Raw genomic sequence first — 18,567 nt, forward strand, 5'->3', positions numbered from 1 at the left:
AGAGAGCCACTCAGAAGCCATCTTGTTTCTTGGCAGATTCCAAGCCTGGTGGACATCACGTCTCGCAGGCGGCTTTTGTTTTCAAGAGAGTTACACAAGGGGGGGGGGGGGGGTGGCTTTATTACTTTGGCTGCGGAACGCCATCTTGGTTGACAAGTTAACAGCTGTAAACAAGTCCGTACATTCACCAGACAGCTTTGCTTCACACTCTTCAAGCTAGTTCAGTTTTGCCTCGGACCAAGACCAGCTTGGAAACTGGTATTTGGGGTATATTTGGGTGTTTGTCAAACAATATCATCCTCTTATTGGTCCCCAAATCACTTCTCTGACAAGTGTTTATTTTTTTGCTGTGGGGGGGGATCAACAACCATGTTTTCTTACCTTTTTCAACCTCTCGTAGAACACAAAGGTCAATTTAAGGACCATTTAAAATCTACCCCCAGTCTCAGTTTTCACAACCGCCTTTCAAATACTTTCTAAATGAAAATTCTTCACCTCTGCACGCAGCCACGTCCAAACTTAATTCAACTTGACTATTCGTTACAGAGTTTGAGACAACATATGGCGCCTGGGATTATGAACTGTCCGTCTCAGCAGTGTACCACCGAATTCTAACTGCTGAGGCGACAGGTGGGAGGGATTTATTAACTAGTTCACTGCCATTCCGGAATTTATTTGGGAATTGAAAAGCATGACGTGGAGCGCCATTTCCCGAATTTGTTCGGGGTTTGTTTGTGGATGCCGATAAAGCGCTGGTCAGACCTGTGGCAATGTTTTTACGTTCCGCGAGCGGGCAGCATTTGACTTTTGTCCATGTTAGCGCTTTGCTACAGCTTCAACTGTTGTTAAAGCACTATATAAATCAATATGTACGCTTTGTGTTTTGTACAGCCGCCCCCATTTCAAGCTCAGATAACTCCAGACCCATATAACTTAGGAATTCACTTTTTTTTCCTGATGAGTCTAAGGTTTCTTACGCTGCATTGAATATTTATGTAGCCCTAAAACTCAATATTCTGTGGGCTCTGCAATTTGACTGAAAATGACAAAAGCCCTGGCACTGCAGCGGACGGACACATTTTTGCACATGATCGAGCAGTGAATGAGTTAATGGTTCCCGGACCTTGGGAAAGTACTACCACTTAAAATGGTCTTCTTTTTGGGGCCGGAACTAAATTCTGAAAAAAAGTCCTCATAGTGCAGTGACATTTTATCCAATCTATTTATTTTTATTGTATAGCCGCCCCCATTTATAATAATAATACATTTCATTTATAAGCGCCTTTCAAAACTCTCAATGTCACTTAACAGTCAAGTTTTTCTGTGGGTGAGCAGCAGCAGCCACACGCGCCAGCGTTCACTCAACCCGGAAGTAACACAAATAGATATAAAGCTAGCTAGCTAACAGAAGATAGCTAATAATAATCCAATACATTGTATTCATAATCGCCTTTCAAAACTCTCAAGGACATAGCTAATAGCTAGCTAGCAACATAGCTAATATAGATAGCTAGCTGCAAGATAGCTAATAGATAGCAAATAGATAGCCAGCTTGATAGCTAGCAAGACAGCTAGGGAGACTATTTTATTTACTTTTATTTTGGTAGGTTTAACAGGCTTTTTAAGTACAGTAATGGATTTAAATTAGATTTTGAATGAGTGGCTTACACACTGCTTTTACTTTGAAAGTGTATTTTTTTTAGTTCTGTTGCAGTTAGGTTCAAAATAACGTACACTTTTAATTTTTGGTGAACAAAACACTTTTGATTTATATACTCTCAGACCGGATCACATTTCAAGCTCAGCTAACTCCAGACACAAATAACTTAGAAATTAACTCTTTTTTTTCAGATGAAAGAAGAGAGTCTAAGGCTTCTTATGCTGTATTGAATATTTACGCAGTACTAAAACTCAATATTCTGTGTGTCCTGTAATTCGAGTGACAATGACAAAAACCCTGGCATTGGAGTGGACACATTTTTTTGCACATCGTCAAGCAGTGAAAGAGTTAAGTGGCTATATTTAATGACAAAATGTCATCAAAGAGTGCTGAATGCTTCTTCCAGTCCGGTGATTTAACAGCGAGCTGACTTAAAAAGACAGGAAAGAGACTCATTTCTATCGACTTCCTTATTGCTTCCTATGTAAAGGACTATTGCGGCAAGTTGGCAGGCCGACAGTGAACATCACTGAAGAAGCCACGTTGATCAGAACAGGACAAGAAAGTTCCAATTTTGGCTTTGGAATTGTTTGTTTTCACTAAATTGTTTGCTCGGAGTGTTGTGATTTTTTTTCCACATTATCTAAAAAAAAATTGAGTGGACATTGTCTTGTAAACATGACTCAGCAGTGACTGTGTTTGAGATAATCATTACATAGCAAGAATCCAATTCAGCTTACTGATACTCAAATCATCATCAGACAGAGACATCAATACAACCGATCAAAAGATCCAATGTTCTCTGCAAAAGGAAATACAGTGATACCTCAGCTTACAAACTTAATTGCTTCCCAGAAAGTGTGTGTAAGGCAAAAAGTTTGTCTTCCAAGGATTTATTTCCCATATGAAACCATTAAAATGAGAATAATCCGTTCCCAGGTCCCCATAAAACATGATTTTCTACGGAATAAGTCTTAAAACTACATAAAATATACCTTGTATTATGTATAATAAATGTGGTATTGTATTTTAATTAAAGAAATAAACTGTACTGTCTTAGCGTACTGGTACTGCGACAGCTATGTCACACGAACGCATACCTCGTTCGTGTTTTTCAATTACAGTAAAGTCTCGTTATATCGATATCGGATATATCGATAGTCCCGGTTATATCGATACTATTTCTATGCACGCACGGAGAAAATTACATGCAAACAGGGTCGGATATATCGATAGTCCCGGTTATATCGATATTTTTTCGGACTCCCTTGAATATCGATATAACGACACTTTACTGTATATTCTTCTTCTGCTCAACCGTAATTTTCTTTTGTGTCCTCTTTGGCTTATCACTAGCCTGTGATGGGTTTTTTTTCGCTCCCATAATTAATAAGTACATAAGAAGTCCACTCAATAACAAACCACATCTGCAGTCAAAGAAAGAGGGTGACGAAAACTAGTCCGCCAGCCACCGTGGCGCTGTGTGGTTTGGGTCGTCCACCGAAACCTAGTTCGTTAGCCAAGACTATATGTTCACGAATTTAATGTTCGTGAGGCGATAGTTTGTGAGCTAAAGCTTTCGTAAGCTGAGGTATCACTGTACCTCAAATCGATCGGAAAAGGCGCCTTCCACCCCCAACAATCTGGATGCGGTAAATAAGACCGCGTAAGACGGACGGGACGGGATTTTCGCGGCAAAGCCACATTGCAGCTGTCACCAACTCACAAACAGGGTCAAACGTGGCCAATGCTGCGCACGGCTAGCTAACACAAGACTTATCCCAGCGTGCGAGGAAGGCGGTAGAAAACACTCACGTCTAAATCGAAGAACTCTTGGGAGTCGTCCAGACCTTGAACGCGGACTTGAAGCCATCGACCGGGACTTTTGACGCCGGGGGTGCCTCCGACTACCACCGCGTTGGTGCTGAGGTTCTGCCCTGGCTCCAATGTGCTAATGCCTGCATTGAATTGGGCGCCCAGTCTCGTGCCCGGGGTCTGAAGGACCCGGTAGGAGCCCTCGATTTCACCCATGGCTACGTCCAAGATCCTTTGAGAAAAGAAAAAGGTCTAAATGTGAAAGTGTTGACAAGAAAATACGTTATTCTTGTAAAGAGAATATATATATATATATTATATATATATATTGTGTATATAACTACCAGCAAAAAAATGTTTGCTGACGAAGTTTCTTGGATAAGAAGCGAAACGTCCGACACCTTCAAAGAAGTACAGAAGATGGCTGAAGAAACCTTTTCATCGATGGACCACTCCTGTACGACTGAGAGCTTACACAGACAAATTTCTGGAACATTACTGCAAAATGTCATTCCACACGACTCTAACTATTCCCTCAAATGAAAGACGTAGTGGAAGGCATTTGTTACACAAGCGATAGTCATGATGTCGTGAAATTAAGTTTGATACGTTTTTCTCCTTCAAGTATCGGGAGCACAAAAGATGGCGGTGAAACTAGGCAGGCTCCTGTAGGGCAGGCACGCCTATGTCATATAAATAGCGATTACCTCACCGACAATTATATTTTAAAAACGTAAACAAACAGATTTTTGTCTGTACCATTGAAATGAAGTGTTTTTAAACCCCGAACATAGAAATTTAACTTTTTTTGCCCTTTAAGTGTTTAAAAGGAAATTGAAAAGTAGTTGAATTAATCAGAATCAGAATCATCTTTATTGCCAAGTATGTAGAACACACAAGGACTTTGTTTCCGGTAGAACACGCTGCACTAGTATCATGATCAAAAAATTGCAACGAGGCACTATAGAGTTCTATATGGGTTACTCTTAAAGAGTTAATGGCTTGGGGGAAGAAGCTGTTTAAATGTCTCCTGGATTTGCTGCGCCTGGATATGTAGCAGCTGCCTGAGGGGAGTAGCTGGAAAAGGTGGTGGGCAGGGTGCGGAGGGTCCAGTCGGATTTTCCGCGCCCTTGTTTAGGTTCTTGCAAGGATACACAAAATGCAAAATTTTGCGGCTCTAGATGTACATTTATGAGATATCCCTTTAAAAGTTGATGTGGGATGAGTTAGGCACATACTTTGGAGGGATATTTTGGGTTTAAACTATCAATTTAGGCAATTCTAAACTTTTTGGGGGGTTACTATTGGTGTGAAAAGTGAAAGTCCATTGTGTTCTGAATGACATATGATTAGTATTCTGGTTATGTGGCTCACGGTCTGTTTCTCGTTGATTTTATAGTTGCACTTTCAATGACTCAATTCTCAACTGTAAATCGCACGAATTTGAACGTGCCATTTGGGTGAATTTCAATATCTCAACATACCTCATATTTCACCATTTTTAAAACGTTGCGTGATATTTTGAATTAAACTCTGGTTAAGTACATGTAAATATTATTGTTTTAAAACCTTGCAGTTCAAATGGTCATTGTTTTACAAAAAAAAGGGCCAAAGGAGTTAAATGTCATATTCCAACGGTGGGGGTAGAAAAAGTTTAACGTGGCGTTGTTTTCGAACTGAAAAATCGAACTCACGAGTTTTTAGCTAAATTGACAATGACATAAACATGTCGCACACCGAAATAAAATTAAAACGACTTTGTATTTAAGAAAAACAGACACTTACCGTACGGGGTGGTGTCTAAAAAGGGCTGTTTAAAAGTTTAGAATCTCAACGAAGGGAGTGCTCGTCCCGTCCATGGCCCCGGTCGGTCGTCCGAAGTCAGTGCGCACCCGACGCCGCTTTGTGATTGGTTGCAGCGCGCCAACTCGGCATCTTATTGGCTGAGATGCGGCGTCTGGGTTGTTAGCAAAAGTTTGAGCACCTCCCTCTTCATTCTCGCCTCAAATTAGCCGTGATGGACGGCAGGGATTAACATGTTTACAGATCACGTCGGTTAACATTAAAGGAAATGACAATAATAAACATTTTCTTTTCTGGTTAAAGCTTTGTGCTCGGAAACAACTAAAGGGCGTGTTATATTATTAAACTTCTCTAGTTGCTTGTCTTCAACTGGGTTAAAGTTCGCGATGACATGAAAACAGGTTTAACGACACATTTAGAAACGTTTCCTCTGGAAAGGTCATGGGGCAAGTTAATGGCTATTTTCGTCATTTTGGGCATATTCGGAGCGAAGTCAAGCGTCTAATTGTCTGCGATGCAGATATAGTACATACTTTAAAAAGCTACTCTCAACGCGAGTCAAAAGGCGTAGAAATCGTAATTGTGTCAAGCAGCGCCCCCTAGTGCAGCGGAATCGCCATATGTGACAACTGTCGTGTGTAGTTCAAATAATGTGTACAATTCACACATAAATAATAAATATTCATCCAAATAAAACCCAAATTTGGTTAGCAAAACGCCTGAATTATTTCCTTGAAAATGATTCAAAATCATTGACATAATTTAAAAGTCGTGTTCCGAAAATTATAAGCACAAAAGGACATTTTGTAATAGTATTGTTTATGTTACTTCCGGGTTGCGTGAACGTTGGCGCGTGTGGCCGCCGCTGTTCAGCCGCAGAAAAAAAATATCCCGTGACTGTAGTGTCCTTGAGAGTTTTGAAAGGTGCTTATAAATGAAATGTATTATTATTATAATGTTGTAGTTAATATTTATTTTTTAATATAGTGGTAGTTCACTGTTTTATTGTTGTTTAAAAAATGTGGTTTTATGTAATAATTTCATATTTTGAGTTATTATTGTTTGTATAAAAATATGATTGTATTCAGTATTTTCAGATTTTGAGTTTTAGTGACAAATATATGTTATTGTTCAACAATGAATCAAATTCAGTATCATTGTTTAAGGTTAACAACACCAGCAGAAAAAAATATCCTGTGACTGTAAAGTGTCCTTGAGAGTTTTTAAAAGCGTTTATAAATGAAATGTATTATTATTATTATTATTACTCAACATTTGTGTGTCGGTCCATCTGGGAAGGAATGATAACCATAGAACAGCAAATGTCACTTACTGCAGTTCAGTCAGTTTGTGATGTCAGCGATGTTGGCCATCGTCTCCATTCGCTCCGTGGTTGTTCTTCTTCCCCAAATTCATCAAAGCGTGTCTTTATATGGACCTGGTTGAGTGACAGAAAAGTGCCCTCCCCAAACCGTTCCCATTAAAGATGGAAGAATACAGTTGTCTTTGAATTAAGATAAGATAAGACAACCAAAGGCTCTGAATTGATTGGACAATTGATTGATGTCAGTGCCTCATGACTTTTGTTCGGACGCGATTGATTGATGAATAGAGATAGTGATAATGTCATCCATGTTGCTGAAGGCTGTGTTGGGAATCAGGGTCTCATTTCCTCTTAAAGAACAACCGACATCACTTTTTTGTTTCCTAACTGACATCAGAAAAACGTTTTATAGCATCTAAAATACCCAAAACACGCAATATGATATTTTTAGTCAAACGCAAAACACCAATAAAAATGACTTAAAGTGTCCAAAATCTGCACAAAATTGAGCTGCGAATTGGGCATTTTCAGAAAGTCCCGCCCCCAGTTCGTGACGTCACGCCAAGACGTCTTGCATTGCTGGAGAATCAAAACAATGGCTTCAGATTCGGAGACTTCACGCTAACACGAGCGGAAATGCAGACAGTTTACCGTGCATGCTTTTGTCATTCCGACCGTACGCAGCGATAAAAATATACAGTAGTGATACCTTGGCTTACGAACTTAAGTAGTTCCCAGACAAAGTGTGTAAGGCAAAAAGTGTGTATCCCAAAAAATAATTTCCCATAGGAAATCATTAAAATGAGAATAATCTGCTCCCAGGTCCCCATAAAACTTAATTTTCTACTTTCTAAGCCTTAAAACTACACAAAATATAACTTATTTCATGTATAATAAATGTCCTATGGTATTATAATTAAAGAAATAAACTGTACTGTATAATAAAGTCATTTTATTTACCTTTGCAATGGTCGTTGATGGCTTGATGGAATGGAGTGGCCGGTTTCATCAGCATTAAACACTTGATGAGGAACGTAGGCCTCTTCTTTCTCCATCTTGAGGAATGATCCCTTGTCGGTGCTTTCTCTGGGATAATTTTACCTTGTTCCTCATCAATTGTGTTCCGTTTTGCTGGGTTCATAGCCATTTGCATCAAGTGTACAGATGGCTTGTGCGGGTTATTTGTGGAGCCTGATTGATGGGATATTTTAACCTTGCAGTCTACACTCTACCTTTGAACTATCAAAGGTGAAACGAGTCAAAATTTCACTGTTTTCCATCCATTTTCTCACTCACTCTCTCTCTGTCATCTGCCTGTCTCTTGAATGTTTGACCCCCCAGGTCAGTGCTGCGTTCTTGACCAATCACGTGGCTTTAACCGAAGACTGGGGGCGGGGAATAGAGGACAAAAAAAGGTTGACTGCCATTTCCTTATTAGGAGAATGGGCTCGTTCGCGAATGACACATCACCCATTGTGACGCTCCGTGTGTATCCCGAAAAATAGTTTGTATGCCAAGGTAAAATTTTCATAAATTTAATTTTAATTTTTACAAGTTTGTAAGCCAAGGGGTTCCTAAACCAAGATATCAGAATCGTTGACAGGGGTTAAATGTAATCATAGTTGCATGCGGATTTTCGCTGTTCGCGGGTGAGCCAAGTCTCGCGTGAACCGCGGGTCCACCGTTGTAATTCGAGTGGGTGAAAGTGTAGCAAAAAGAATACGTGGTGCTCAGGCCTTGAAACCGGATGCTGTCGTGACGTCGGCGGGCAACGATTGGTGGACGTTGCTCGTATATATGCGTCACGCGTCACTCCCACCTTCTCGCCAGTGGAATTTCATCTCTGCTTCTGCACCTTCTGGGCAGACGTGAACACACAAAAAACAAGTAAGTGGTTGCGTTTGCATTATTTGTCACGTTTTAGCACGTCGTTGACAAACGCTGCGTTGGTACAAACGTGGGGTTAGGTTTCGCTCGATTGATCGTAGCATGATGGGACCTTACCAGGCCGGGTTTCCTTGCTGAAGCTCCGATCGCCTTTTTTTTGGGACCTCGGCGTGTGTTCTGGCCTGGACTCGGTGTCATTCCGCTTCCTCCGCCTCCTCTGTTAGCAACTGTGCTTACGTGGACGTGTAGCCAGCCAGCAATTGTAGTCGTGGAAGCTAATGCTAAGTTAGTCCAACTTAGTACTTTTTTTTAACAACATTGTCGATAAAAATTGCTTGCAGATGACACATCCACAACCGCACATTAGATTTAACGATCTTCATACGATTTAAATATTTTCGTTCCGTTGACTTCGCTGTCATTTTAATTGTTTATTTACGTCGTTGCTCTGGAAATCGTGTCGCAACGCTGGCTAGGAGTTTGAAAAAAAAATGCTAGGGGTTAGCCGATTAGCATCAGCACTCGCGGCTACGTGTCACTCTCCTTTCGCCCTTCGAGCAAAGTTTCAAGTCGAATTAGTGGGATAAAACACACATGCAACCGTAGTATTTTCATGATGTCGATCATTTTATGTTTTTAATGTTGCTTTACATCCAAACGCCGACTGTCGTTTCGAGGATAACGAATTTTTCTTGTTGCTTCCATGTCGTTTCGCAGCTGTCAGTGCGTCGACACGTACGCACAGCTAGCTACTTAAATCCCTAATCGCGGATTTGCCTTTATCTTTTTAAAGTGTTTGTATCATCAATACAGAGTAGCCAAAACGAGAGCAGACGAGGATTCAAAATTTATGACTCAAACGTTTTTTTTTTGGAAGTGAAAGTTGATCGATGAAAAGGTTTCTTCAGCCGTCATCTGTACTGCACTAAGGTGTCTGACGTTTTGCTTCTTATCCAAGAAACTTCGTCAGCAAACTGAAAATTGAGTTGTTTTTTTGTGTGCAAAGAATACCATGTTCCCCACCAGGAACATGGTATTCTGATAATTCATGTATTGTTGAAATCAGAATTAAACAGATTATTCCACACCAGTCATCCAAAAAGAATGACATTTTTAGACCCCCCCCCCCACGATGTATATTAATGTATGTCAATGTGCCTTCAGGTTTTTTTCCTCAGTGAATGTCACAGCCCATTTTGGGGGGAGGGAGAAGGGCTTCGTCACATAATAATAATAATAATAATAATAATAATAATAATACATTTAATTTCTAAGCGCCTTTGGAAACTCTGAAGGACACTTTCCAGTCACTGAATTTTTTTGGGCGGGTGAGTAGTGGCAGCCATTCGCGCCAGCGTTCACTCTACCCGGAAGTCTTCTGAGAAATACAATACAATACAATAAAATAAAACAAAATCAAATATAATAAATTATGCTGTTTGTCACATAATAAGACATTTCTGTTTTTAAAGAAACATCATAAAACAAAGAATTATACCTTTTGAAAGAGACACACAGCTATGTTACAATCTATTGGTTTAATGGTAAGGCATTAAATGCCAAAGATGGGTTGAGGTATTATATGCATGGGGCATTGTCATATTCTGGCGGTATAGCCATGAGTGAAAATTAATCATCTAGATTGTAATTCAATCTTTAAAATGTATTATTATTATTATATAAATGTATTATTTTGAAGTCTCAGGATATGTTTATTTTTGTATGAATAAGGTGCACGGATCAGAAGAATCGGCATCATAATGGCCACTGAATTAAAGCAAAAAAGCCCTTTAATGTATATTTAGAATATTCCATAATTTTCAAGATATGACTTCCTTCTTATAATGCAAATTGTTTGAATATTCATACAATGCTAATTCCTGGTTTTTCTTTTTGTGCCAAAAGGCAAAAGCTGGCAGGCTGACGGGAGTTTGCCTCTTTACAGGACGGATTATCTGGTAACTGACCATTTTGCTGGTGAGTCTTTAGTCTATGAGTTGAAATTTCATGCTGGTTTTGTTTCCCGTCAAAACAACGTAACATTTTTAATGCTAATCCTCAAAGTTTGAAAGGAGCATTGGAAATATCAAGTGCACATCAAGTCTCTGGCATTTGCATTCTAGTGGATGCACACACTCAAACCCTAAATAAGCATCTACTTTATCGCTTTATCACATTTACTTTATCTTATTTTATTCTTGTTGTTATTTTTACACATTTTGGTCTACTCTGGGACCACAAAACCAATATATAGCTAGATGGATAGATGGCGAGGTGAATGGATGGCTAGCTAGATATCCAGCCAGTTAGCTGTCTATCTAGTTATCTCTTATTTATACATAGCTTGCTATGTAGCTAGCTATCTATTTGCTGTCTATTAGCTAATTAACTGGCTGGCTGGCTGTCGAGCTAGCTGTCTGTCTATCTTGCTATCTATCTATTAGCTAACTATCTATTAACTAGCTAATAGCTATCTATTCGCTGGCTAGTGGCTATCTATTTGCTGGCGAATGGCTAGCTATTCGCTAACTATTTGCTGGCTAATATATATCTATTCACTGGCTAATATCTATCTGTTTGCTGGCTAATATCTATCTATTCGCTGGCTATTAGCTAATAGCCAGTGAATAAATAGCTAATAGCTAGTGAATAGATAGCTAGCTAATAGCTATCTATTCGCTGGCTAATATCTATCTATTCGCTAGCTAATAGCTATATATTTGCTAGCTCTTAGCTATATATTCGCTAGCTAGCTTGCTATATATTTAAGTTACTTCGGGGTTGAGTGAACGCTGGCGCGTGTGGCTGCCGCTGCTCACCCACAGAAGAAACTTATCCTGTGACTGTAAAGTGACCTTGAGAGTTTTGAAAGGCGCTTAGTAATTAAATGTATTGTTATTGTTATTGTTGTTATTATCATTGTATTTATTATCATTATTTATACATAAGCTTCTCAGAATTTTTCGCTGGGCCACAAAACGGCTAACAAGCTAACAGTTAGCAGCCAGCCGCTAACTCAAGCCCACATTAGCTACCTCGATGTGCTCATTCACTGATACCCATATCACTCACCAACACAGATTTGATTCACTTCTCCTGTCCCATTTACGATCTGCTTCAATTCCAAGCGGCGACTCTTTAGTTCCAAGTACACGTCCATCCATTGTTTTTCTGTCCAAAAAAGGACACGAAACAAACAATCAAGTCACGAAAAAGTATGGCGTGAAGAAAAACACATGTGTGCATTGTACTCGTCTTATAATCAAATCCAACGCCTGCTTGCCAGATGTTTTTGATCAACTGACACAATGGAAATAAGACATGCGCGCGAGTGCGACCGTAGCCACAATGCTGATACGGCCAAAAACGGGATGCGCCCAACCCACCAATAACGTTTGGTCACGGCAGATTAGATAATGGCGGAAAATCTTAAAGTCCATTTGCGATAAGATGCTTTGCCACGCTTCGCACACGTGACATAACTTTCTACCTTGTCACAATTCCACTGCTGTTGTTGGGCTATGCCTCTAGAACACGGGTGTCAAAGTCAAGGCCCGCGGGCCAAATCCGGCCCGTCTAATCATTTTTTTCGGCCCGCGAAAGCAAATCAAACTTGTTAAATTCCATGATGATTGCTAAAATCTGAGCCAAAATTTCATATTTTTGGATGTCAACCACAATAAAAGTCATTATTTTTTACTTCAGATTTGAAAACGAGTTATTCATTAATTTGCTGTGTGCTCTATATGTAATATTTAAAGGGAATTAAACATTCTAATGGATTCCCCAAAGTCATAACGGCCCTCGAGAGGAAACCATAACTACAATGTGGCCCGCGGCAAAAAATTACTTTGACACCCCTGCTCTAGAATGTTTAAAATGGATTGAGAAATACCAGGATGTGTTAGCAGGATTCTGATTTAAATTCACAGTATATTTTCTGTGACCGATTCTACCAAAAGAAGTAGAATATTTCAAAACACTCACGGGTTGGGTTTTGTTATTATTCATATGAGGAAGTGTGTGATTTTTTTTTTTTGATTTTTTTTTAATATATTTTTTTCACAATCGCGACACACACGGTGTACTAACACAGACTCTGTTTATTCTAAATGTAGATAAGCGCCTTTCAAAACTCTCAAGGACACTTTACAGTCACAGGATATTTTTTTCTGCTGGTGAGCAGCGGCAGCCACGCGCACCAGCATTCACTCAACCCGGAAGTAACAAAGTAAAAAAAAAAAAAAAAAACTGAGATCAACTTTATAGTGAAAATGTTAAGGGTAACAAAATGGATGGACGTGTATTTGGAACTAAAAAGTCGCCGCCTGGAATTGAAGCGGATCGTAAATGGGACAGGAGAAGTGAATCCAAGATGTGTTGGTGAGTGATATAGGTATCAGTGAATGAGCACATCGAGGTAGCTAATGTGAGCTTGAGTTAGCGGATGGCTGCTAACTGTTAGCTGTTTTGTGGCCCGGCGAAAAATTCTGAGAAGCTTATGTATAAATGTGCTTACTGAATTCATTTTGTGGTCCTGGATTAGACTAAGATGTGTAAAAAGAGTGTATATATATATATATGTATGTATGTATGTATGTAATGTATGTATGTATGTGTATGTGTATGTGTATGTGTATGTGTATGTGTATGTGTGTGTGTGTGTGTGTGTGTGTGTGTGTGTGTGTGTGTGTATATGTATATATATGTGTGTGTGTGTGTGTATGAAACACATAATGGCTCTATAAATGTATTTCAAATAATTGCTGTTATAGGTAAAGAACGTTGGCTAATCTTGATCTTCTGTCTTAACCCCCCCCCCCCCCCCCCCCCCCCAAATCCTCCACCCCATATTTCCAGTGGCACACTCGGACTCTGTGTTAAGCGTGGGATTTCAACCATGAGCTCAATCGCTGTACTTACGCAGGAAAGCTTCAACGAGCACCGCATCGGGCTCTTGCCGGAGCAGAGCGGAGGTAAGAAATCCATATGTGTGAAATTAACTCATTCACGGCCAGACATGTCTTAATTTAACTGCAATGTAATTGCAATTACAGTAAAGTCTCGTTATATCGATATCGGATATATCGATAGTCCCGGTTATATCGATATTTTTCCGGACTCCCTTGAATATCGATATAACGAGACTTTACTGTACATTGTAATGTAATTTTTATGGTATTTTTATTTTTTTGGACACACGTACGATCTTTAACTCATTCACTGAATGAGTGAAATACTAACCTTTAGTTAATTCCTAAATTATATGGGTCTGGAGTTATCTGAACTTGAAATGAGGGCGGCTGTACAAAATACAATACATACATATTAGTTTATATAGCGCTTTAACAACAGCTGGAAGAAAGCACTATCGTGGAAAAAAGGGAAATGATACCCCCTTGTGGAAAGTAAAAAAAAAAAAAACATTGCTAGAGGCCATGGCCTACGCTGTATCGTCACCCAAGCAGGGGAAAAAATTGTGAATTGCGCTCTACGTCATATTTTCAATTCCTTAATAAATTTGTGTAAGGTGGTGAATGAGTTAAATACTAACATTGAGTTAATTCCTAAGTTATATGGATCTGGAGTTATATGATTTTGAAATGAGGGCGGCTGTCTAGAATATGATGAAATAATAATACATTTGATTTCTAAGCGCCTTTCAAAACTCTCAAGGTCACTTTACAGTCACAGGATAAGTTTTTCTGTGGGGATGAGCAGCGGCAATCACAGGCACCAGCGTTCACTCAACCCTGAAATAACTCAAATAGATAGCAAGCTAGCTACATATATACATATTGGTTTATATAGCTCTTTAACAACAGCCAAAGCTGGAACAAAGCGCAAACATGCAAAAAAAAGGAAATGCTTCCCCCTTGTGGAAATGGCCAGCACTTTATCGGCACCCAAACAAGAAAAAAAAAAACAAAACCCGAATGGTGTCATATTTTCAATTCCTGAATAAATTTGAGAATGGCAGTGAATGAGTTAAAAAAAAAAAAGATGGCGTTACATCCCACCCGCCTTTTTTTTTGCGTGCTTTAGCCGCTACTGCTGCCGTGGCAGCCTCCAGTGCCGCCGGGGGTGAGGAAGAGGACGCCCTTCCCACCTATAAAGATGCCTTCCCCCCATTGCCCGAGAAATCGGCCACGCCCGAAGGCACCCAGGAGACCGCCAGTGCTTGGGCCAACAAAATGCGTTCTCTGAAGTCATCTGTCATCACCCAGGTGTCGTTTGTCGTCTATTACCGATGGATTTTACGTTGTTTTTTTTTGTTGTTGTTGCTGTTCTATGGATTCAAAAAAAGGCTTCAAATTTGATGTGATCCAATCAGGTTTTCCACGTTCCTCTGGAAGAGCGCAAGTACAAGGACATCAACCAGTTTGGGGATGGAGAGCAAGGGAAGGTCTGCGTGGACATCATGCATAAGACCGGAGCCCACCTGGAACTCTCCTTGGCCAAAGATCAGGGCCTCTCCATCATGGTGTCCGGAAAACTGGACGCCGTGATGAAGGCTCGCAAGGAGATTGTGTCCCGACTGCAGACTCAGGTGAACTTTTTTGTTGTTGTTGTTGTCTTCGATTTAAGTTGGAGATCTTAGCTCACATTCATGATCAAAAACGCTTCTGAGATGTGATTCATCAAATCTTGTGATTCATCAAATCTTCTCCCTGCAGGCCTCGGCTACTGTGGGCATCCCCAAGGAACACCACCGCTTTGTCATCGGCAAGAACGGGGAGAAACTACAAGAGCTGGAGCTGAAGACCGCCACCAAAATCCAGATCCCAAGACCCGACGATCCCAGCAACCAGATCAAGATCTCCGGCACCAAGGAGGGCTTGGAGAAGGCCAAGCATGAGATCCTGCTCATCTCGGCCGAGCAGGTACAGACGGCCATTTGTTGAATAAATCATTTACCAAAAACAAATCCTGCCCTCACGTTCATTTATAGGTGACTTTTGTGTGTATTTATATGTACATGTATATGGATATGTTTATATGTATAGGTGTATGTGTATATATGTGTGTATATGTTTGTATGTATATATGTGTGTGTATATATGTATATATGTGTATGTGTGTGTGTATATGTGTGTATACATATACATACGTGTATAGGTGTATGTGTATATATGTGTGTATGTTTGTATGTATATATGTGTGTGTATATATGTATATATGTGTGTATGTGTATATATACATATACATATGTGTATGTATATGTTTGTATATGTATACGTGTCTATATGCATGCATGTATGTGTGTGTGTATAGGTGTATGTGTGTATATGTTTATATGTATATATGTGTGTGTGTGTATATGTGTGTATGTATATATACATATGTGTATGTATATGTATACGTGTCTATATGCATATATGTGTGTATATATATATATATATGTCTATATATATATGTATATGTGTGTGTATGTGTATATATGTATATATGTGTGTATGTGTATATATGTGTATGTATATGTATATGTGTGTGTATGTGTATATATGTGTGTGTATATATGTATGTATGTATGTATGTATGTATGTATGTATATATATATATATATATATATATATATATATATATATATATATATATATGTATATATATATATATATATATATATGTATATATATATATATATATATATATATATATATATATATATGTATATATGTATATATATATATATATATATATATATATATATATATATATATATATATATATATATGTATGTGTGTATGTATATGTATGTGTGTATGTATGTATATATATATATGTGTGTATGTATATACAGTAAAGTCTCGTTATATCGGATATATCGATAGTCCCGGTTATATCGATATTTTTTCAGACTCCCTTGAATATCGATATAACGAGACTTTACTGTATATATATGTATATGTGTGTGTGTATATATATATATATGTATATTGATTTTTACTGGTTTTATTTTAGGACAAGCGAGCCGTGGAGCGCGTGAACATCGACAAGGTGTACCACCCGTTCATCACCGGCGCGTACAACAAGCTGGTCGGCGAGATGACGCAGGAAACGGGCGCTCGCATCAACGTGCCGCCTCCCAGCGTCAACAAGACGGAGATCGTGATCACCGGGGAGAAAGAGCAGGTTGCCCTTGCCGTGGCTATGATCAAGAAGATTTATGAAGACAAGGTACGCACGCCGCGGATGCCAATAGGACCTTCTCTGATCTGCTTCTCACTAGGAGAGCTTTGTATTGTTTTTGTGTTTTTAGAAGAAGAACGCCACCACCATCGCGGTGGAAGTGAAAAAGTCTCAGCACAAGTATGTGATCGGCCCCAAGGGAAACACCCTGCAGGAGATCCTGGATAGAACCGGCGTCTCGGTTGAGATCCCACCTTCCGACAGCAGCTCGGAAACCGTCATCCTTCGCGGGGAGCCTGACCGTCTCGGTCAGGCTCTCACCGAAGTTTATGCCAAGGTGATCTTTTTGAGTCGTCTCACCCCTTGTCAATCAAACCTATTCTGTGTTCTAAATTCTTATGTAAAGAAATTGTAGCTAGCTGGCTCTGCTTTCTATCTATTAGCTATGTAGCTATCTGGGTGGCTGGCTATCTAGGTAGCTATCTGTTGGCGATCTATTAGCTATCTGCTGGATAGCTATCTTACTATCTATTTACTTCCGGATTGAGTGAACGCTGGCGCGTGTGGCTGCCGCTGCTCACCCACAGAAAAACTGATCCTGTGACTGTAAAGTGATCTTGAGACTTTTGAAAGGCGCTTAGAAATGAAAATTATTATTATTATTAAAAAAATATATATCTTTTTTTTTTTTTTTTTTTTTTTTTTAATACTTTGCAGGCAAACAGCTACACTGTTTCCTCGGTAACGGCTCCCTCTTGGCTCCATCGATTCATCATTGGCAAGAAGGGGCAGAACTTGGCCAAAATTACCCAACAAATGCCCAAGGTGGGTCAAATGGAATCGATTAACCATGAAGACAACTTAAAAGTAGTTTTATATATATATATATATATATATATATATATATATATATATATATATATATATATATATATATATATATATATATATATATATATATATATATATATATATACAGTAAAGTCTCGTTATATCGATATTCAAGGGAGTCCGAAAAAATATCGATATAACCGGGACTATCGATATATCCAACCCTGTTTGCATGTAATTTTCTCCGTGCGTGCATAGAAATAGTATCGATATAACCGGGACTATCGATAGATCCGATATCGATATAACGAGACTTTACTGTAATATATATATATATATATATATTCTCCTCACGCATGTGTACTCTATGCAGGTGCACATTGAGTTCACCGAGGGAGAAGATAAGATTACCCTGGAAGGTCCCACCAAAGATGTGCATATGATGCACAGTCAAATTGAAGCCATTGTTGCAGACCTTGTGAGTTAAGACTTCGGCCCATCCGGTGCCCCCCCCCCCCTTTCTATATATATATATATATATATTTTTTAATTTAGACATCTAATTTTCCTTAACAGATAAGTCGCATGGACTACACAGAGATCAGCGTGGACCCCAAATTTCACAGACATCTGATTGGGAAAGCTGGCGCTAACAGTAAGCCATTGTGTGCTTTACGTGTGCTATAATCTGCCCGGCAACTGTCCCATTAACCCCTTTTTATTTTTTATTTTTTTAGTCAACCGCATTAAAGAGCTACACAAAGTGACCGTCCGTATCCCCCCCGACCACGAGAAGAGTACCCTGATCCGCATCGAGGGGGATCCCCAGGGTGTACAGGAGGCCAAGAAGGAGCTGTTAGAGCTTGCGTCACGCATGGTCGGTGCACTAGCGCAACTTTTGTGGGTCAACGCTTTCAACATTGTGACTCAATTGACAAACCTGCATCCTCCTTTTTGCAGGAGAACGAGCGTACAAAGGATCTGATCATCGAACAGCGTTTTCACAGAGCTATCATCGGTCAAAAGGGGGAGAAGATAAAAGAAGTGCGGGATAAATTCCCAGAGGTGAACTGGAATCTTATTTATCTCATTGTAACATTTGCAAAGGAAGGCCTGC

General features: G+C 39.5%; 2 protein-coding genes across 2 annotated transcripts in view; one reads left to right on the forward strand and one right to left on the reverse strand.

The window, feature by feature from the left end:
• The window catches only part of farp2 (FERM, ARH/RhoGEF and pleckstrin domain protein 2), a 54,775-nt gene extending 45,054 nt beyond the window's left edge, over positions 1-9,721 (reverse strand). The window contains exons 1-5 of the mRNA XM_089001591.1: positions 8,607-9,721; positions 8,326-8,460; positions 6,612-6,740; positions 5,261-5,432; positions 3,476-3,707 (exon numbers count right to left, since the gene is read on the reverse strand). Coding sequence (XP_088857717.1) covers positions 3,476-3,691 — 216 coding nt within the window. The 5' untranslated portion in view covers positions 3,692-3,707; positions 5,261-5,432; positions 6,612-6,740; positions 8,326-8,460; positions 8,607-9,721. The remainder of the gene's footprint in view (positions 1-3,475; positions 3,708-5,260; positions 5,433-6,611; positions 6,741-8,325; positions 8,461-8,606) is intronic.
• Positions 8,403-18,567, forward strand: part of hdlbpa (high density lipoprotein binding protein a) — a 23,445-nt gene continuing 13,280 nt past the window's right edge. Inside the window, exons 1-13 of the mRNA XM_089001590.1 lie at positions 8,403-8,489; positions 10,395-10,466; positions 13,350-13,465; positions 14,535-14,716; positions 14,824-15,039; positions 15,167-15,373; positions 16,452-16,667; positions 16,750-16,956; positions 17,337-17,444; positions 17,824-17,928; positions 18,027-18,105; positions 18,188-18,327; positions 18,411-18,515. Of these exons, the coding sequence (XP_088857716.1) occupies positions 13,390-13,465; positions 14,535-14,716; positions 14,824-15,039; positions 15,167-15,373; positions 16,452-16,667; positions 16,750-16,956; positions 17,337-17,444; positions 17,824-17,928; positions 18,027-18,105; positions 18,188-18,327; positions 18,411-18,515 (1,641 nt within the window). The 5' untranslated portion in view covers positions 8,403-8,489; positions 10,395-10,466; positions 13,350-13,389. The remainder of the gene's footprint in view (positions 8,490-10,394; positions 10,467-13,349; positions 13,466-14,534; positions 14,717-14,823; positions 15,040-15,166; positions 15,374-16,451; positions 16,668-16,749; positions 16,957-17,336; positions 17,445-17,823; positions 17,929-18,026; positions 18,106-18,187; positions 18,328-18,410; positions 18,516-18,567) is intronic.

The sequence above is a fragment of the Hippocampus bargibanti genome, linkage group LG07 (genome assembly GCF_051943395.1).
Source record: "Hippocampus bargibanti isolate YZ-2025 linkage group LG07, ASM5194339v1, whole genome shotgun sequence".
In the NCBI taxonomy this organism is placed as follows: domain Eukaryota; kingdom Metazoa; phylum Chordata; class Actinopteri; order Syngnathiformes; family Syngnathidae; genus Hippocampus; species Hippocampus bargibanti.